Source organism: Dipodomys ordii, unplaced genomic scaffold (assembly GCF_000151885.1).
Source record: "Dipodomys ordii isolate 6190 unplaced genomic scaffold, Dord_2.0 Scaffold26, whole genome shotgun sequence".
In the NCBI taxonomy this organism is placed as follows: domain Eukaryota; kingdom Metazoa; phylum Chordata; class Mammalia; order Rodentia; family Heteromyidae; genus Dipodomys; species Dipodomys ordii.
The window spans coordinates 15,285,837-15,306,024 of record NW_012267242.1 but is presented as its reverse complement, the minus strand read 5'-3'; the positions used below and the strand labels follow the sequence as shown (position 1 = coordinate 15,306,024).

Below are 20,188 nucleotides of genomic sequence, written 5' to 3'. Positions count from 1 at the left end.
AGTTCAGGCCCCACAACTGGACCAAAAAAAAAAAAAAAGTTGTAGCTATTAAGCTAACTGCTCATCTGCCCAAGCACAGGACAAACAAGAAATTACACTGTGTTACTAAGTGCTGTACATTCCCAATAATCTGAACTTCTTCCCTTCAGCTCCATTTTTTTTTATTGTTACTGCCTATTTCAAGTCCTTGGTGGGCCTTTTTTCCACCTAAATTATTTTAGAAGGCTTTGTAAGAGTTTTCAGTCTTAGCAAGGCACCAGTGGCTCATGCCTGTAATCCTAGCTACTCAGAAGGCTGAGATCTGAGGATCAGGGTTCAAAGCCAGCCCAGGCAAGAAAGTCCATGAGACTCTTATCTCCGATAAATTACTCAGAGAAAGCTGGAAGTGGGGCTGTGGTTCAAGTGGTAGATCACTAGCCTTGAGCAGAAGAGCTCAGGTGGAGTTCAACCCCAATGACCGGAAAAGGAAGGGGGGGGGGGAGAAAGAAAGAAAGAAAAGAGAAAGAAAGAAAAAAGAGAGAGAGAAAGGAAGGAAAAGAGAGAGAAAGAAAGAAAGAAAAGGGCTGGGAAGGTGGCTCAGTGGTAGAGCGCTTGCCTTGCATGCCTGAGGCCCTGGGTTCAATTCCCCAGGACCACATAAGCAAAAAGAAAAAAGCTGGAGGTGGCGCTGTGGCTCAAGTGGTAGAGCACTACCCTTGAGCTGAAGAGCTGAGGGACAGCACCCAGGCCCAGAGTTCAGGCCCCACGATCGGACACCCCCCAAAAAAAAAGAAAGAAAGAAAAGAAAAAAAAAAGGGCTGGGAAGGTGGCTCAATGGTAGAGTGCTTGCCTTGCATGCCTGAGGCCCTGGGTTCGATTCCTCAACACCACATAAGCAAAAAAGAAAAAAGCCAGAAGTGGAGCTATGGCTCAAGTGGTAGAGTGCTAGCCTTGAGCTGAAGAGCTGAGGGACAGCACCCAGGCCCAGAGTTCAGGCCCCATGACCAGACTCAAAAAAAAAAAAAAAAAGAAAGAAAAGAAAAGAAGGAATGAAAGAAATGAGAAAGAGAGAGAAAGGGAGGGAGAGAAAAAGAAAGGAAGGAAGGAAAAGAAAGGAAGAAAGGAAAGAAAGAAAAGTCCCCCTGAAACTCTTATCTCCAATAAACTACTCAAAAAAGCCAGAAGTGGTGCTGTGGCTCAAATGGTAGAGTGCTAGCCTTGAGCTAAAGAGCCCAGGGACAGTGCCTGTTAGGATCCATCACAACCATCCCAGGGGACCATGCAGGGGCAGGCAGGCACAGGAGAAAGATTATTATAAGGTTTATTAGGGCTGGGCATGTGGCTTAGTGGTAGAGCGCTTGCCTAGCATGCATGAAGCCCCGGGTTTGATTCCTCAGTACCACATACACAGAAAAAGCTGGAAGTGGCGCTGTGACTCCAGTGATAGAATGTTAGCCTTGAGTAAAAGAGGCTTAAGGACAGTGTCCAGGCCCTGAGTTCAAGCCCCAGGACTGGCAAAAAAACAAAATGAAACAAAAACAACAATAAGGCTTATTAGAGGGGCCATATCTCCCCTGGAAGAAGGAACACTGTGGCATCTGCCTCTATCCAGGTAGGTAGCTCTGGGGATAGTGGTGAGGTGAGTGGGCAGGTAGGTAGCTCTGGGGATAGTGGTGAGGTGAGTGGGCAGGTAGGTAGCTGTGGGGATAGTGGTGAGGTGAGTGCGCAGGTAGGTCTGGGCAGAGAGAGGGAGTGGCCAACCATATGGCAGGAATGCTAGGGCAGAGAGGAGCTCAGGTCTGGGTGAAGCTGATGACTGGAGGTGAGGATAATGCTAACTGTAGCTAGTCCCTGAGTTCAAAAATCCCAACAACCAAAAAATAAAATAAAAGTCAATCTCTCCCAGCCTAATTCTTTTTTCATACTTTACCAGTCACACTTTTTTTTTTTTTTATCATTTTTCTTTTTACCAGTTACATTTTTCCCCCCAGTCCTGGGACTTGAACTTTAGGCCTAGGTGCTGTCCCTGAGCTTCTTGTCCCTTGTTCAAGGCTAGCACTCTACCTCTTGAGCCACAATTCACCTCTGGCTTTTTTGAGTACTTTATTGGAGATAAGAGTCTCATGGACTTTCCTGCTCAGGCTGGCTTCCAACTGCAATCCTCAGATCTCAGCCTCCTGAGTAGCTAGAATTATAGGTGAGAGCCATTGGCACCCAGCTACCAGTTACCTTTCTAAAACCTAAATACAAGTTTGAAGCTAGGAGCCCACACTTGTAATCCCTAGCTACTCAGGAGGCTGATAAAACAGAATAATGTATGGAATCTAAGGCCTAGTGAAGGCAACTCAGAAATTATGGTATTTATAAACATAGAGGTGCTGTCTTTGCTTCAAAGAGAGACAACAGGATGTATTCCTTCCTAAAGGGTGCATTCTTCACCCAGGGATTAATAACTTTCTCACCCAAGGATTAACAACTGTCTGATAGATGTCCCAAAATGCAGATAGCAGGACACCTCCTTGTCTCAAGGATAGCGATCTGTTTTATGGCAAGATAGATTCTTACTTGGAAACACAGAGAATAACACCAGGTGTGATTAGAGCAAAGACAAAGCACCTAGCTATACATAAAACCAGACCCCCTACCTTTACCCTATAAATACCCTAATAGTCCAAGGAACTATGTCTTTCTGGGTGTCTCATGTGTGTATCTGTCTCTATGTCTATGTCTCTCTGGATCTGTCTCTGCCTCTGTGTGTGGGTGCATGCGTGTGTGTGTGTGTGTGTGTCCCTATGAGAGTACCCACACACTGCTAGAGTGTACCCTTGCCCTTCTGTTTGTCTGCTTTTTTGTCTGTTTGCAGGACTGCTTATTTACTTACTCAATAAAGCTCTCCAAGTTTTTTTTTTTTCCCCCAAGTTTTCTTATCATTGTGACTTGTCCAAAAATTCTTATTCTGTCATTGAAGTCAAAGACCCTAAGTGAAGAGTTTCTATATTTAAAAGGAAGCTTCATGGCTGGGGAATTGGCTCAGTGGTAGAGTGTTTGCCTCGCATGCATGAGGCCCTGGATTTGATTCCAGTACTACAAAAGCAGATAAAAGCCAGAAGTGGCATTGTGGCTCAAGTGGTAGAGTGCTTGCCTTGAGCTGAAGAGCTGAGGGACAGTGCCCAGGCCGAGTTCAGCACCCACGACCAACAAAATAAATAAATAAATGGAAGCTTCACTAAAGCTCACCTCCATCAGGCAACAGCTGAGATCTGGTTTGAAGCCAAGCCAAGAAGGAAATTCCAGGAGGCTCTTATTTCCAATTAACCACCTAAAAGCTAGAAGTGGGGCTGTGGTACAGGGTTAGCCTTGAACAAAAAAGCCTAGAGGCCTTACCCAGGTCCTGAGTTCAATCCCTAATACCCATACAAAAACAAAACAAAGGGGGCTGGGAATGTGGCTTAATGGTAGAGTGCTTTTCCTGCCCGGGGTTGGCTTTGAACCTCGATCCTCAGATCTCAGCCTCCTGAGTAGCTAGGACTATAGGCGTGAACCACCAGTGCCTGGCTCCCCTGAGCTCTTTTGCTCAAGGCTAGCACTGTACCACTTTGAGTCACAGCTCCACTTCTGGCTTTTTTGGTAGTTTTGAAATAGGGTGACCTGGTCTGGCCAGCACCATCTTGGCCATGTGGAGGATGATAGGGTCTGGCATCTTGTCTTCATGGTGGGGGAAGGTGAAAGCACTGGCTGATAGTTTACTAAACCTGTCAGTCTAGTACCTGGGCCTGGGAATTCCCTGTGGTCCTGCCCCCTAACCCAACCCTATTTAGGTCCATCTCAGGAGCCAGGATGCTATGCCACTTGTCTCCATGTTCATATCCTGTCTTCTATCTCCTGGTTCTTCTCTGGTCACCATGGTGTCCAAATTCAGATCTCCATTGGAGCTGTATTGGTTTATTGGCATTTTTGTTCTTTCTTTCCTCTCTGGCCTTTATGCCAGTTTTTTAACAGTGCTAAGTGTATTTACTGGCTGCTGGTCTTTGAGACAGGAGTCTACCAGGCAGTTGCTGGCCTTTTAATAAAGACTCTTAAGATCTGACATCTCAAAAATGTGGCTTTTCCATTTTCTCATCTTACAACCGTTTATTGGAAATAAGTATTCTAAGGTCTGAGTCAGCTTGCCAATGATTAAGGGTCCACCCTGTGTCCACCTGTTTATAAAAATATGTTACAATTTCCGGATACTAAGCCACATTCCCAGTCCTAGTTTATACATTTTTTAAGTCTCAAAACACAGTTCTCAAATGGGTTACAACAGGCCCAGATTGTCCCCTTCTCTTCTTCTCCAGACACCCCCCCTCCCCCTACAGGCTCAAGTTTCCTTTAGGACAAAAGGTAGGAGACTCTTTGCCGAGGTTATTTTTAGGCTATGTTTGGAGAATCAGAGAGCACCAAGTAGGACCATAGTCAGGTTTCCCAAATAGTGACTAATAACGACAATCCTTTCTTCTAAACCTCCAGAACGAAATAAGTAAATCACAGATATTTGAACCAAAAGGCTAAAAGTGCGTCAGGATGGAAAAAGACACAAGGCGTAAGAGCTGACTGGCAGACTGATCCGGCGCGCCCCGGGTCCATCCCTGCCCCCTCGAACTTCCGCCCTCAGCACCCCAGGGACTCTGACTGGTCCAGGCCCCGGAGCTAGCTGAGCACGTGGTAGAGCACGGTACCCTGGGGGCGGAGCCTAGGGGTAGCTGGGAAGCGACGCAGGACGTGCGTGCGTGCGTGCGTGCGTGCTCGCTCACGGCGGCGGCGGCGGAGCAGAGAGGCCAGAGCCGGAGATCGAACTGGGATCGGGCCCCGGGCGGGGGCGGTGCGAGCGGCGCCAAGCGGATCCTGGGGGCGGGGACGGAGCCGGGTCGGGCGGGACTGGAACGGAGCCCGGGAACGGGGCGGGAGGTCCTAGGGTCCCGGGTTGGGGGGGTGGAGCCGCACTTCGTTGCCGCGGGGGTGCCGGGACTCTCCGGCCGCTGTGCCGCCGCCATCACGGACTTCCTGTGGGACAAGCGCACGGGCCTCGCCGCCAGAACGGTGAGCGCGCGGACATACGGACCACGGCACCGCGCGGAAAAATGGCGACCGTGGGGCGGGCGGGGTAGGATTGGATTGGGGGCAAGTGATGGAGGCGAGATTAGGAGCGGAGGAGGGTTGAACTTTGCGGAGCTCAGAGTAAGAAGATGAAGGAGGTCGGCATGCCTTAGGTGTACTTGAGAAAGCATGGAAAACTTGGGAGGGACCAAAGTAAGAGAAAGGGTGGTGAGGTAGGCATAGGAGTTGCTCAAGAGATGCAAAAGAACCTGGTATTGAAGTTGGGCTAAGTAGTCCAATCCTAGCCTGAGAAGTATCACTTGAAGCTTGCTGGAAGAATTTGGTGCTAGGACCGAATTCCGTGTCTCTGGATAGGAATGGAGGCCGTGAGAAGGCTTAGAAGTTGAAGAAGGTAGCCTAGAGATGTTGTGTTTTTCCTGCAAAGGCCCTGTGAGTGTCTTCAATGGCAGTGTGTTCTTTGTAAAATAGCATTTATATAGTTTTGCTAATCAGCGTTGGATTACCTAGAACAATCTTGTGCTTCCATTTTCTTGGTTTCCTTCCAGCTCTATTTGAACAAGATTGTGTCAAATTATCATCCTCCCCAATTTGAAGAGGTTGGGAAGAAGTTGCCCAGAATGGGAGCCAGATGTTGAAGTCAATTTTTTTTCTTTTTCTTTTTAATTGGTCGTGGGGCTTGAACTCTGGGCCTAGGAACCATCCCTGAGCTCTTCAGCTCAAGGCTAGTGCTCTACCACTGAGGCACAGCACAACTTCCGGTTTTCTGGTGGTTAACTGGAGTCTCACTGATGTTTCCTGCCCAGACTGGCTTTGAACCTGGATCCTCAGATCTCCCCCGAGTAGCTAGGATTACAGGAGTGAGCCATGGGTGCCCGGCTATGAAGTCAAAACTTTCCACATATGATTCTCCCTTTCCCTCACCAACATTTCTGTCTCTGGGCCTTTTTCTTTTTTTCTTTTTTTTTTGCCGGACATGGGGCCTGAACTCTGGGCCTGGACGCTGTCTCAGCTCTTCAGCTCAAGGCTAGCGCTTTACCACTGGAGCCACAGCACCACTTCCGGCTTTTTCTGTTTATGTGGTGGTGAGGAATCGAACCCAAGGCCTCATGCTTGCAAGGCATGCACTCTACCACTGAGCTACCTTCCCGCATGCACTCTACCACTGAGCTACCTTCCCAGCCCCCTCTGGGCCTTTTTCATCTGTCCTGTTCTTTTCCCCGGTTATGACTGATTTCTCTCCAATTTCATTCCTTGAGGGGAAAAACAGATTTGTGGATCATACTATTTCCAATGCCATTAACTTGAGCCTCTCAACTCTCAGCCAAGTAGTGCTGATATTAGTTTAAAACCATTTATTCTCAAATTCATAAATATAGTAAGGGAAGGGCTAAGTGGAAAATTGACTATACTAAAACCTCTCATGATGGATTTGGCCAAAACTATGAGAGGGCCAGACCTAAACCCCTAGAATATGCTAGTATTTAGTATTTGTTTTATATATACATTTCTGGGGAACTAAATTCTTGGCCTTGGGGCTATGATAATCAAGATGTACTGTTAATGACTGTAAAACATAGCTGTGTAAACTAAAGCTTTATTCTGTTGAGTTGTGAGGAACTCATGATGACAGAATTGCATATCTGAGGTTTTAGCAGGGACAAACTGGCCATCTGCATCAGCCACATTCCCTCACCTCTAATGATCTGTGGCTCAGACCTGAAAGTTTTCATGGACCCATATTTGAAGAGGATGAACATAGAGTAGTTTGAAGAAAATAAATGTAGAACAGTTGAACTTAAGGGGCTTTCTAGAGTTTGCAAACAAAATTTGTAAGTGACTGTATAGTCCCAGGAAGAAAAAAAAAAGTAACAGAAGTAGAAATTAAAGATCAGAAAGCAGTTTGTCAGAACCTTTGGAACAGCCGCTCCTCAGAGGAGACTTTGAGAAACTCAAGAATTTTCCCTACCATTTTCACTTATCCTTTCCTTCCAGATGCCTCATCCCCGAAGGTACCACTCCTCAGAGAGAGGCAGCCGAGGGAGTTACCATGAACAGTATCGAAGCCGAAAGCATAAACGACGAAGAAGTCGCTCCTGGTCAAGTAGCAGTGATCGGACAAGGCGGCGCAGGCGGGAGGATAGCTATCATGTTCGTTCCCGAAGGTGAGAGCTCAAGAAGAGGGCTGACTGTAGGCCACTAACTTGGAAATTTATTGGTTCCATGCTAAGGACACTGGGTTAAACAGTTAGCAGTGGATAACAAGTTGTATAACAAAGCTGAATTGATGGCACACTTCTGTAATCTCAGCACTGGGGAGGCTGACTAAGGCAAGAGGATCAGAATTTGAAGCCAGCCTGAACTGCATAGTAAAATCCTGTCTCAAGAAACCAAATTGACCCAAGTCTGGTGTCTTACGCCTGTAACCCTAGCTACTCAAAAGGCTGAAATGTAAGGCTCTCAGTTCAAAACGAGCCAGGGCAAAAAAGTCCCCATGAAACCTTTTTGTTGTTCTTGTGGGGTTTGAACTTCTGCCTGGGCACTGTCCCTCAGCTCAAGGCAAGTGCTCTACCACTGAAGCCACAGTGCCACTTCCAGTTTTCTAGTGGTTAATTGGAGATAAGAGTCTCATGGTTTTCCTGCCTGGGCTGGCTTTGAACCACAATCCTCAGATCTCAGCCTCCTGAGTAGCAAGGATTACAGGCATGAGCTGTGAGACTCTTATCTCCAGTTAACCAACAGAGAACTAGAAGTAGAGCTGTGACTCAAAGCCTTGAGCAGAGAAACTCAGTAACAGTGCCCAGATCCTGAATTTAAGCCACAGTATTGGCAAAAAGTGACATCTGAGCTTGTCTTGAGGACAAGTATGAGTCAACTGTGAGAACTGTCTTCCGGTAGAGGGAAAGTATATACAAAGACTGGGCACTAGAGGTCGCTAATGAGCTAGTATGTAAGAGAAAGCTAGGTCTGCTTGATTTAAATAATTTAGTGGAATGTTCATTGAAAGGATGGAGTAGGTAGAGCAAGGCTGGGTTTTAGTTAGGAATGCTGAAGAACAAACTAGCCCTTTGTTTCTTTGTATCACATGAGAGAAGAAGTGGACATCCGAAAGGGAGTGGCTCAGCCCAGAGTGGTGGCTCACACCTGTAATCCTAGCTACTCTGGAGGCTGAGATCTGAGAATCTCGGTTCAAAGCCATCCAGGGCAGGAAAGTCCCTAAGAGAGGTGCTGTAGCTCAAGTGGTAGAGTGCTAGCCTTGAGCTGAAGAGCTGAGGGACAGCGCTCAGGCCCAAAGTTCAAGCCCTATGACCAACCAGCAAAAAAAGAGAGAGGGGGCGGGGGAGGCAGGCTCCACAGATGCCATTTTTATAAGGTGAAGGTGATAATCCCTACACTATGGAAACCTATTTGCAAATCCCTTTTTGGAGGCCTAGGTAATGTGCTGGTATAGGAATCCTCTCTACTTCCTCACCTTATACCTCTGGTTCTTATTCTTTAGTGAGGCAGAACCTCCTCACCATGGTATGGCAGAGAATGTGGCTTGAACAGGTAGACCTGATGGGAGTTTGTTATCCATCAGCAGCTATGATGACCGTTCACCTGACCGGAGGGTATATGACCGGCGATACTGTGGCAGCTATAGGCGGAATGACTACAGTCGGGATCGGGGAGAGGCCTACTATGACACAGACTATCGGCATTCCTATGAGTATCATCGAGAGAACAGCAGTTACCGCAGCCAGCGAAGCAGCCGGAGGAAGCACAGACGGCGGAGGAGGCACAGCCGGACGTTCAGCCACTCGTCTTCGGTGAGTGTCAGCCCAGGCCCTTTCTCTCCCCACTCTTCTTCAGGCCCTCTGGGACCGTGGTAAGTGAGAAACATCCTTGTTTTCAGCTGAGCATTAGGGCATGAATGTTGAGGTGGGTTCTGAGTCTGCCTACCCTCTTAGAAGCTCTCTGACTCTTGAAGGGCCTTGGAGTCCAATTTGGAGATGGATGGGCATGAAGCCCATTGTGCCTTCCCTGGCATGTTGGGCTTACTGTGTTGGGAGCAGCTCCTCTGCCCTGGAGGCCACCACTTTTTGATGGGGACCTTGTTTGTGAACTTTTTCTCCCAAGCCCTGGGCTCCATGGCCCCTCACAGGCGAGCTTGGGTGGGGGCAAGGGAAGACTTATGCCTGCCTGAAAGGGCATTGTGTAGAGCATGGGGTTATGGGTGACATTGGCAACAACATCACTTCTCTGCTCTGCCCAAGCCTCTCCCTGTTCCCGTTTTGGGTTTGGGGACTTGGGATTGTGCGCCACTCTCTCTTCTCACACGGATCCGCCTTACTGCATCTGACGTGTTCCCTTCCACTGTCCCCCATCATCGTCTGTCCCCCCTGGCTGGGCGCCTGTGACCGGTGGCCCCTCCACCACCCACCCCGCCTCCCTCCGGCCCCCGCTCCGACACCTGGCTTGCTCCGATCCCCCCCGCCCCCCGACAGCAGCACAGCAGCCGGAGAGCCAAGAGTGTAGAGGACGACGCTGAGGGCCACCTCATCTACCACGTCGGGGACTGGCTACAAGAGCGATGTACAAGCCAAATCGTAACAATCCTATAGCCTTTAATGGTCCCATAGCCATCCTAACGTCCCAAGCCAACCCAAGTCACAGCCTCTTTTGCCTTTTCTCAGTGGTGTTGTTCATCTGGGTGGTTTGAGTTGCTGTTGAGAATTGACCTCTGTTGTCCACTCCCAGCTCTCATGGCCCCTGGGTTTAAAGGTGGTGGGAATCATGCAGGGGTTTTCTTCCCCTGTGACCATCTGTATCTGTTCCCTTCATCTCCTCACCCCAGGATGCTATACCCTTTTTTTTCCTTCCAATTCAGCTCACCCCCTTCCCCCTTTTCTCCCTCCCTCTCCCCGACCCTGCTCTCTTTCATTTCAGATGAAATTATTAGCACCTTAGGAGAGGGGACCTTTGGCCGAGTTGTACAGTGTGTTGATCATCGCAGGTAACTGATTGAAAGACCTGTTCCTTCTTCACACTTGTTAGGTGAAGAGAGGGTGGAGGTAGCTAGGACTTGTGTTTGATTAGCCAAAGGCAGGATTTCTTAGTCCCCCCATTCAATCTGAGATATTCTTGAGAACCCAACAGAACTTTCTCTGCCCAACCTACAGGGGAGGTGCTCGAGTTGCCTTGAAGATTATTAAGAATGTGGAGAAGTACAAAGAAGCAGCTCGACTTGAAATCAATGTGCTAGAGAAGATCAATGAAAAGGACCCTGACAACAAGAAGTAAGCAAGCAAAGGGCTATGTGAAGATGCTAAGTTGCAACTCTGCAGGAAAGATGGGTTAGGCAGGCAGAGGAGTCTCCATGTTCTCATCCATTCATTTTTTATTAGCCATCTTAGAGTAGTAGAACATCAGGGTAGGAATAGAGACCTTGTGACATTCTCTAATGTATTCCTCTTGTTTTTAGAATAGTTAGATTGTTTTGCGGTTTGGCTCTTGATAAGGATATGGAGATAATACCTCAGACATAATCCTCTGGCAGAGCACCTGTCTTTGTAACCATAATGTGAATTTGGGCTAGTGATTTAGCTCAGGGGTAGAGCACTTGCCTGGAATGTTCAAGGGCCTAGTTCCATAATGTAAGAGTTTGTTAGGCACCAGTGGCTCCCATCTATAATCCTGGCTACTCAAGGAGGTAAGATCTGAGGATGGCAGTTCCAAGCCAGCCTGGGGCAACAAATCTGAGAGATTCACTTTCAGTTAACCAGCAAAAAGTCAGAACTGTAGGCATGGCTCAGGTGGTAGAATACCAGCTGTGAGTGAAAGCTGAGCTCGAGCTTAAGTCCCACTAAATATAAGACCTAGTACTAGCCAGGCACTGGTGGTTCACGCCTGTAGTCCTAGCTACTCAGGAGGCTGAGATCTGAGGATCACAGTTCAAAGCCAGCCTGGACAGGAGAGACCGTGAGACTCCTATCTCCAATAAACCACCAGAAAACCGGAAGTGGCGCTGTAGCTCAAGTGGTAGAGCGCTCGCCTTGAGCTGAAGAGCTGAGGGACAGCGCCCAGGCCCAGAGTTCAAGCCCCACAACGGACAAAAAAACCCCAACAAAACCTAGTACTAATGCGCGTGCGCACACACACACACACACACACAGAGCCTGGCACCAGTGGCATACAACTAGCTACTAAGGAGGCCTGTGATCCAGAGGATCATCATTTGAACCCAGCATGAGCAGAAAAATCCATAAGATTGTCCCCAAAATAATAAAGAGCTAGGCAGGTATGATTCAGTTTGTAGAGCACTTGCCTAGCAAGCACAGGTCCTGAGTTCAAACCCCAGTAATGCCCAGATTTTATGCCCAGGCTGGCCTTGAATAGGGGTCCCCAAGTCCATTTTACAGGATTATAGGATGAACCATCTCACATAAGAGTGAATTTTTGGGGATGGGAAGTGGGAGATGGTCCTGGGTCTTGAACTCAGGGCCTAGGCATTCTCCCTGAGCTTTAGTGCTCAAGGCTAGCCCTCTACTACTTTGAGCCACAGCTCCACTCCCACCTTTTTGGTGGTTAGTCAGAGATGAGAGTGTCATGGACTTCACTGTCTGGGCTAGCTTTGAACTGGGGTCCTCAGATCTCATCCTCCTGAATAGCTAGGATTACAGGGTTTTTTGTTTGTTTGTTTGTTTTTGGGGTCCGGTTGTGGGGCCTGAACTCTGGGCCTGGGCGCTGTCCCTCAGCTCTTCAGCTCAAGGCTAGCGCTCTACCACTTGAGTCACAGCGCCACTTCTGGCTTTTTTTCTTTTTTGCTTATGTGGTACTGAGGAATTGAACCCAGGGCCTCATGCATGCAAGGCAAGCGCTCTACCACTGAGCCACCTTCCCAGCCCAGGATTACAGGTTTGAGTCACCAGTATTAGCTTTTTTTTTTTTTTTTTTCTCGGTCGTAGGGCTTGAACTCTGGGCTTTGGTGCTGTCCCTGTGCTCTTCAGCTTAAGGCGAGTGCTCTGAGCTTGAGCCACAGCACCACTTCCGGTTTTCTAGTGGTTTATTGGTGATAAGAGTCTCACAGACTTTGCTGCCTGGGCTGGCTTTGAACAGTGATCCTCAGATCTCAGCCTCCTGAGTAGCTAGGGTTACAGGCATGAGCCACCAGCACCAAGCTAGCTGTTTTGTTTTGTTTTGTTTTTTTGGTCAGTCGTGGGCCTTGAACTCTGGGCCTGACCGCTGTTCCTCAGCTCTTCAGCTCAAGACTAGTGCTCTACCACTTGAGCTACAGCGCCACTTCCGGTTTTCTGGTGGTTTATTGGAGATAGGAGTCTCACGGTCTCTCCTGCCCGGGCTGGCTTTGAACCGTGATCCTCAGATCTCAGTCTCCTGAGTAGCTAGGATTACAGGTGTGAGCCACCAGCGCCAGGCTCTGGTGGCTTATTGGAGATAAGAGTTTCACGGACTTTCCTGTCTGGGTTGTCTTTGAACCGCCGATCCTCATATCTCAGCCTCCTGAGTAGCTAGGATTACAGGCGTGAGCCACCAGCGCCCAGCTAGCTGGTTTTTTTTTGAGACAGTGTCTCTATGTATCTCTGGCTTACCTTCTCCATTTTGAACTTGTAATACTCTTTTCTTAGCCTTCTAAGTGCTGAGACTATAGGAGTAGACCACCACCTCCAGTCTAGCATATACTTTTCAAATTATTTAAAATGTTGCAAATAATGTTTGCAAGTTTATCAACTAGTATCTTTTTTGCATGTGCCAGAGAGGCTATTTTCTAGTTGAACTGAATTTTGTTAGGATTATTAGCCAGCATGTTTTTACACAGTATGTAGAGTAAATAATTATTCATTTGGATGCTCATTAAACATCCTGCTTCCTCCTCTCTCTCTTCCCAGCCTCTGTGTCCAGATGTTTGACTGGTTTGACTACCATGGCCACATGTGTATCTCCTTTGAGCTTCTGGGCCTTAGCACCTTTGATTTCCTCAAAGACAACAACTACCTGCCATACCCCATCCACCAAGTGCACCACATGGCCTTCCAGCTGTGCCAGGCCGTCAAGTGTGAGTGGGGTGGGCCAAAGAGGACTTGGGAAGCCCTTCTGTTCATTTCTGTCTACCTGTGTACTGGGCAAGCCCCTAACTGATCAACTTAGCTGCATGGTTTTTATTCACTGTCATCCTGCATCTCTTCTGACTTAACTCCTTGAATGACATCTTCATTCATGGCAATTACTCTTATTCCACATCCAACCTAGCATGAGCTGGGAAAGAGCCTGTGAAATCAAAGCACTTAATTATGTTGTATTTCTTTCTCTTCTCTTCTGTGAGAAAGTGTGGGCTAGAGGTTTACCTTTGTTTGAAATTAGATGCTCTCTATTCATGGCAAAGTAGTTATGGATGTGAAAGAAATAGTTCAGCTAAGGGGCCAGATATAGGAAGTCCAGACAAGTACAGACTTCCTGAATCTTCACAGAAATGCAGTTTCACATAATTGAGTCTGCAGAAATGCAAACCAAGGTCAGAATTTAAAAACAAAAGAACTACCTACCTATACTACTCTTACCTTTTTTCCATAAGTGAGATACATATTTATATGTAAACCTTAGTCACAGTAGGCCTACTTAGGCCAAACATTTCACTTTTTTTGTTTTTTTGTTTGGTTTGTTCTTTGGTCTGTCGTGGAGCTTGAACTCTGGGCCTGGGTGCTGTCCCTCAGATCTTCAGCTCAAGGCTAGCACTTAACCACTTTTGGTTTTCTGAGTGGTTTATTGGAGATGAGAGTCTCACGGACTTTGGTGCCTGTGCTGAACCAGGATCCTCAGCTCTTAGCATCCTGTATTACAGGCGTGAGTCACCAGCGCCCAGCTTTCATTTGGTTTATATAGCACAGGAAGCACCCTCCAGTGATGTTGTGCCTCTGAGTGTTTAGCCTGTGGTCAGCTTGGTATCAGTTTGCTCTGACCACCTGAACCAAGTCTTACCTGGCCTTCTCCCCTACAGTCCTTCATGACAACAAGTTGACACATACGGACCTCAAACCAGAAAATATTCTCTTTGTGAATTCAGACTACGAGCTCACCTACAATCTAGAGAAGGTAAGATGATAAAATTCTCAAAAGGCTCATGGGGGCAGGCAGCTAGGCCACATGAGTTTTGCTTTCTGTTTGAACCTTTTGTTGTTGGTGGTGGTGGTCATTGGGGCTTGAACTCTGGGCCTGGGCGCTGTCTCTCAGCTCTTCAGCTCAAGGACAGCGTTCTTAATCATTTGAGCCACAGCTCTACTTCTGGCTTGTTCTCTTAATGTGGTGCTGAGGAATCGAACCCAGGGCCTCATGCATGCAAGGCAAGTGCTCTACCACTGTGCCACCTTCCCAGCCTCCTTTTTATTATTTTTTTGTTGGTCACGGGGCTTGAACTATGGCTTGGGTGATGTCCTGTACTCTTCAGCTCAAGGTGAGCGCTCTACCCCTTGAGACACAGCGCCACTTCCGGTTTTCTAGTGGTTTATTGGAGATAAAGAGTCTTATGGACTTTCCTGCCCCGACTGGCTTTGAATGGTGATCCTCAGATCTCAGCCTCCTGAGTAGCTAGGATTATAAGTGCCAGCCCCCTGCCCCCTTTTTATTTCTTTCTACCATATTTTCTTCCTGTCTGGTTCCAGCTTGTTAAAGCTGAAGTATTAGATAGGGTGAAAGGGAAAGATTTAAGAAGATGAAAATCAGGAGAGAAAGTGTAACATTTTGAATAGACTGAGAATGCTTCTTAAGAAACAGATGTGGGGCTGGAAATGTGCCCTAGTGGTAGAGTGCTTGCCTAGCATGCTTGAAGCCCTGGGTTTGATTCCTTAGTACCACATAAAACAAAATGCCAGAACTGGAGCTATGGCTCAAGTGGTAGAGTGCTAGCCTTGAGCTGAAAAGCTGAGGGACAACACCCAGGCCCAGAGTTCAGACCCCACTACCAACAATAACAACAACAAAAAAAAGTGTGTGTGTGTGTGTGTGTGTGTATTTCTTTTTTTTCTGTTTATGTGGTACTAAGGAATCAAACCTAGGGCTTCATGCATGCTAGGCAAGCACTCTACCACTAAGTCATATTCCCAGCCCCTGTGTGTGTATTTCTGTGACATAGGAAAGCTCAGCTCCCTTGAATAACTGGAAATACAAAAGCTTAACCTGCTCTCTATCACTTGACCCCTTTCCTACATGTTTCAGAAAAACTTCTCTTGAGTATATAGTCTTTCTGTATTAGAGACTGGCAAGCTATTCCATAATCATCCTTTAATCTACTCTCCCACCCCTAAAAGTACTAAAGTAACACTGTAAACTAGATTTTTCCCAGCAGTTTTGAGGCAAGCCATGATTGATTTTTTTGGGGGGGTCTGTTGGACTTGAACTCTGGGCCTGGGTGCTGTCCCTCAGCTCTTCAACTCAAGGCTAGCGCTCTACCACTTGAGCCACAGAGCCATTTCTGGTTTTTTGGAGATAAAAGTCTCTCTCACAGCCTTTCCTGGACTTTCCTGCTGGGGCTGGCTTTGAACCGTGATCCTCAGAGATCAGCCTCCTGAGTAGCTAGAATTACAGGTGTGAGCCACCGGCACCTCACTTGGTTTTGTTTTTTAATTGCTGATACTGGAGTTTGAACTCTGGGCCTTTGACATTGCTCTGCTTTTTGTTTGATGCTCTCCCACTTGAGGCATACCTCCAACTTGGCTTTTTGCTGGACAGTTTAGAGATTGAGTCCTAAGGACTTTCCTGCCCAGACTGGCTTTGTACCTCCATCCTCAGCTCTCTTACCTCAACCTCCTGAGTAGGTAGAGTTATAGGCGAAAACCACTGGTGTCAAGCCACCATTGCTTTTTTAAGCCTCAAGAGTACTTTAGAGAATGCTGGTAGAGTCTTAGTATATAGTGCAGAGGTTCATTCCCTTCCTGTTTTGCTCCTAGAAGCGAGATGAGCGCAGTGTGAAGAGCACAGCTGTGCGGGTGGTAGACTTTGGCAGTGCCACCTTTGACCATGAGCATCATAGCACCATTGTCTCCACTCGCCATTACCGAGCACCAGAGGTTATCCTTGGTAAGGGAAGGCAGGGTTGTCCAAATGTGTGAGGTGGTGTGAGGGTGGTGTCCCCTAAAACGCCTAACACTTTTTCCTTCCCATTCCTACCCAGAGTTGGGCTGGTCTCAGCCTTGTGATGTATGGAGCATAGGCTGTATCATTTTTGAGTACTACGTTGGCTTTACTCTCTTCCAGGTAAGTGGTTGGGTATATTGACTGCCTGGCATTTTTCTGCCCAGTTTCTTTGTGCTTGCTGAGGACATGCCTGCTCACTCTTCCATGTTGCCCAACTGGCAGCTAGTCCTCAGCAGTCTCTATTCAGACCCATAGTTCTGTCTTTTGTTTCCCAGACACATGACAACAGAGAACATCTAGCCATGATGGAAAGGATTCTGGGTCCCATCCCTTCTCGGATGATCCGAAAGACAAGGTGAACCTTGAGCAGAAGGGAGTTAACCCTTTTTATTTTGTTTCCACAGAACTGGTCAGTTTCACATAATTTTTTATTTTTCCTCAACAAATCTTACCCATTTACATTTACATGTGGAAATAAGGGAAATATCCTATAACGAGGGGAACCATCTGATTCCTCAACCTTCCCTTCCCCTCCAGAAAACAGAAATATTTTTACCGGGGCCGCTTGGATTGGGATGAGAACACATCAGCTGGCCGCTACGTTCGTGAGAATTGCAAACCTTTGCGGGTGAGCCAGGCTGGGGATCAATAGTGCCCAACCATCTAAAGTCACTTTCTTCTTAAGTTGGTTTGCCGTTGGAATGTACTCCACAGCAGAGTGTTAGGAAAGGAGGGGAGGAAAACTGAAAGAAGACATTTTTTGGTCAATAAAAGACAAGGAGTGGTTTTAATATGGAGGAAAAGGTTAGACAGCCTAACCTTCAGACTACAAGAGATCAAAGCAATGTCCTGGATTCTTTAGGTCAGGCAGGAAAGAATAAACTACTTTTGAAAAGCTTGCTTATATTTTAATGAGCTAAAGAATTCCTGATGTTGACAAGGATATACAAGTAGGAAGAACGTCCAAAGAATATGAAGGAGTGATTGTGCTAGTGGGAAGATAGGTTGAGGTATGATATCAGGAACATTGGTCATGGCATGGTCTTGGTAAGGCAAGCAAAGCATTGATTCTTTTGCCAGGATTGAAGAGTAGGGACTTGAAGAAGAAAGGCAGGGTGTATAAGGCATCCTGCCTCACCTTTTTCCTGCTCCCTCCCCTCCCCCCACCAGCGGTATCTGACCTCTGAGGCAGAGGAACACCACCAGCTCTTCGATCTGATTGAAAGTATGCTAGAGTATGAACCTACTAAGCGGCTGACCTTAGGTGAAGCCCTTCAACATCCGTTCTTCGCCCGCCTTCGGACTGAGCCACCTAATCCCAAGTTGTGGGACTCCAGTCGGGATATCAGTCGGTGACAATGAGACCCTGGGCCCCCCTGCATCACTTACAGCAGTGGGTGCCCAGTCCAGGACACTGGTGCTTTTTTATACAAGAGAACAGAGCCGGAGCTCATTCCCTCCTGGCTCCCTATATTCCTGTGAATATGTGAAGTAGTGTAAATATGACAGAACTTGTACCAATCACTTCAACCCTTGCCTTGTACATAATGCTATTCATCCATACACTTCCCACCCTCAATTGCCTCCCTCAAAGGTAGTTGGATGGGGGCAGATTGAGGTAACCAGGTGGCATCTATCCCATGTTTTATAAGGAATTTTGTACAGTGTTTGTGAAATAAAATGACGTGCTTCATCTGACCCCCATCCCTGGCTGAGTTTGGGTTTGAGAGGAATCCCTGTCACCCTCCAGAATGAGCTAGAGCAGGTACAGCAGTTTAGCCTGTCCTAGAGGTCCCAAAGGGTAGGATCGCATTTCTTGGAGGCTAACTTGGAGAGAGGTTATAGAATAGCATTTTTCTTACCCGGGGTAGTGAGGGCTGGGAAAGGGGCCTGCCTAATAGTCGTCAGGCTGCAAATCCTGGGCTTTTCGAGACCCGCAGAGGGTGGAACTCTCCCAACTTGCATCTTGGGACACTAGCGTGGTCAGGGTTCCTGCGCGAGACTACCTGGGAAATGTAGTTCGTTGATGGAGTGCTGTCACGTGAGCAAGTGCGGACTTTAGCTGCTGAGGCGGGCCTGGGCGTGTCACGTGAGGGTCTTCCATCTCGCTAAGACGCAGGCGCGACCAGCTGCTGCGAGGCTTCTTGTAGTCCTTCCGGTCGACTTAGCCAATCGGTGCACGGGGAGCCGAGCGGACAGAGGATAGGAGAGCGCTTGGAGAGCCACTGCCGCGGCAGGGGCGTGGAGGGTAGGGACTGGCCCAGTCCTCCGTTGCAAACATGGCTCAGAGCAGAGACGGCGGGAACCCTTTCGCCGAGTCGGGCGAACTTGACAACCCTTTTCAGGTGACTTGCGAAGGCCTCCTTTAGCCAGTCGGATTCATGAGTCTCCCTTGTGTCGGGTCGGGCAAACTACGGTTCACACTCGTCACCTTAGTCTATAGAAGTGCCGGCACGTGGGGGGTGATGGTGACTCCCGACCAGCGAGCACCTGGGGGCGGGCCCCGTCCTGTAAGGAGCTGGTAGTGGAAGTGAGATGTGACAGACTTGGAAGCAAATGTTGGGACCACAACGTGGCTCCAAAAGTGCAGTACTTGGAGCCAGGGGCAGTTTAGGAGGAGTCCTCCTAGGTTATGGGAGGGATTGAATGCCAGCTGAGCTCAGGTCAGGTCTCTGCTCTCAGGACCCAGCTGTGATTCAGCACCGACCCAGCTCTCAGTATGCCACGCTTGATGTCTACAACCCTTTTGAGAACCGCGAGGTAAGCTGCTGGAGAGGACAGACGAGCAAGAATGGGGAGAATGTGCCAATAAGCCCAGTCTGGGTACTGAGTATTTCCTGCATGCTGAGGAAAAACCGTGGTTGAAGCTCCCTGAGAGACACTAGTCTGGGGCTTAGGGGTCATCTGAATTAATCTCTAACAGTTTTGAGAGGGCCAGAGGGCAAGGTGTGAACCAGTTCTCTGGAAAGACTTCCTTAAAGAAACTTAAGATTGGGGCAGGTAGATGCAAGGAATAGAAGTAGTCTGTTGGACCCATTGAAATAGGAAAATGGTGGGCTTAACAAGTTAAGAATTGGATATGGAAATAAATATTTTCAGTTCTTGCTAAAGAATTGGAATGGGGATCAAAGAAACTAGCTTTGTAACTGGAACAAAGACTGCTGCCTTATGTCCTGAATTGTGGTTCTAACAATTTCCCAAGAGACACTAGATTCCTGTGTTCTAGGGACCAGACAATCTCTAAGGCCTTTTTCCCAACAGCCCCCACCTCCTTATGAGCTTCCTGCCTCAGCCCCTGCTCCATTACCACCACCCTCAGCTCCCTCCTTGCAGCCCTCCAGAAAGCTCAGCCCCAAGGAACCCAAGAACTATGGCTCCTACAGCACTCAGGTGAAGGGTGTGTACAGGTGGGGGCTTGGGAGAGGGACCAGTCATGAAGCCAGAGACTTACTCGTCCCTCTGTTCATGCTTGGTAGGCTTCAGCTGCAGCAGCCACAGCTGAGTTGTTAAAGAAACAGGAGGAGCTCAACAGGAAAGCAGAGGAGTTGGACCGAAGAGAGCGAGAGCTTCAACATGTTGCCCTGGGGGGCACAGCCAGTAAGTAAACTCTTGGTAGGGTAAGGAAAAGCATATATGAGTTTGGAAAAAAAAATACTAAGATCTGTGCATTTAGACTGTTGAGTTTGCATTGTGGAGATACTGTTTATTAGCCATGTGCTTCTGGGAAATTTCTTTGTTATTTACTTACAGTGCTAGAGATCTAATCTAGGACCTTGTACATACTAGGTAAGGGCTAATGCCACTGAGCTATGTTCCCAGCCTCTTCCTTGGTTACCTAATCTTGAGCACCTCAATTTCTTTATTTGTAAAATGAGAATATCTGGGCATTAGTGGCTCATGCCTATAATTCTAGCTACTCAGAAAGCTGAAATCTGAGGATCACGGTTCAAAGCCAGCCTGGGCAGGAAAGTCCATGAGACTTTTTTTTTTT

At 47.8% G+C, this 20,188-nt stretch overlaps 2 protein-coding genes across 5 annotated transcripts in view; both read left to right on the top strand.

Annotated features, from left to right (window-relative positions):
• The first annotated feature begins 4,723 nt into the window (after nucleotides 1-4,723).
• On the top strand, nucleotides 4,724-17,901 carry Clk2 (CDC-like kinase 2). 4 transcript variants are annotated; one of them, XM_013015224.1, is made up of 13 exons: nucleotides 4,730-5,058; nucleotides 7,069-7,238; nucleotides 8,654-8,882; nucleotides 9,564-9,648; nucleotides 10,003-10,069; nucleotides 10,236-10,352; nucleotides 12,960-13,126; nucleotides 14,066-14,160; nucleotides 16,011-16,140; nucleotides 16,235-16,317; nucleotides 16,473-16,552; nucleotides 16,735-16,825; nucleotides 17,368-17,901. In XM_013015224.1, exons 2-13 carry the CDS (start codon nucleotides 7,069-7,071, stop codon nucleotides 17,551-17,553), a joined length of 1,500 nt encoding a protein of 499 aa, XP_012870678.1. In that variant the 5' UTR covers nucleotides 4,730-5,058; the 3' UTR covers nucleotides 17,554-17,901. The 4 variants fall into 4 exon arrangements, with proteins under 4 accessions (XP_012870680.1, XP_012870678.1, XP_012870677.1 ...); XM_013015223.1 differs by having other exon boundaries at nucleotides 9,561-9,648; XM_013015225.1 differs by having other exon boundaries at nucleotides 4,753-5,058; nucleotides 8,657-8,882.
• Nucleotides 17,902-18,385: 484 nt separating this feature from the next.
• Scamp3 (secretory carrier membrane protein 3) overlaps nucleotides 18,386-20,188 on the top strand; it is an 8,815-nt gene continuing 7,012 nt past the window's right edge. Inside the window, exons 1-4 of the mRNA XM_013015227.1 lie at nucleotides 18,386-18,542; nucleotides 18,880-18,957; nucleotides 19,459-19,587; nucleotides 19,674-19,794. Coding sequence (XP_012870681.1) covers nucleotides 18,477-18,542; nucleotides 18,880-18,957; nucleotides 19,459-19,587; nucleotides 19,674-19,794 — 394 coding nt within the window. The 5' untranslated portion in view covers nucleotides 18,386-18,476. The remainder of the gene's footprint in view (nucleotides 18,543-18,879; nucleotides 18,958-19,458; nucleotides 19,588-19,673; nucleotides 19,795-20,188) is intronic.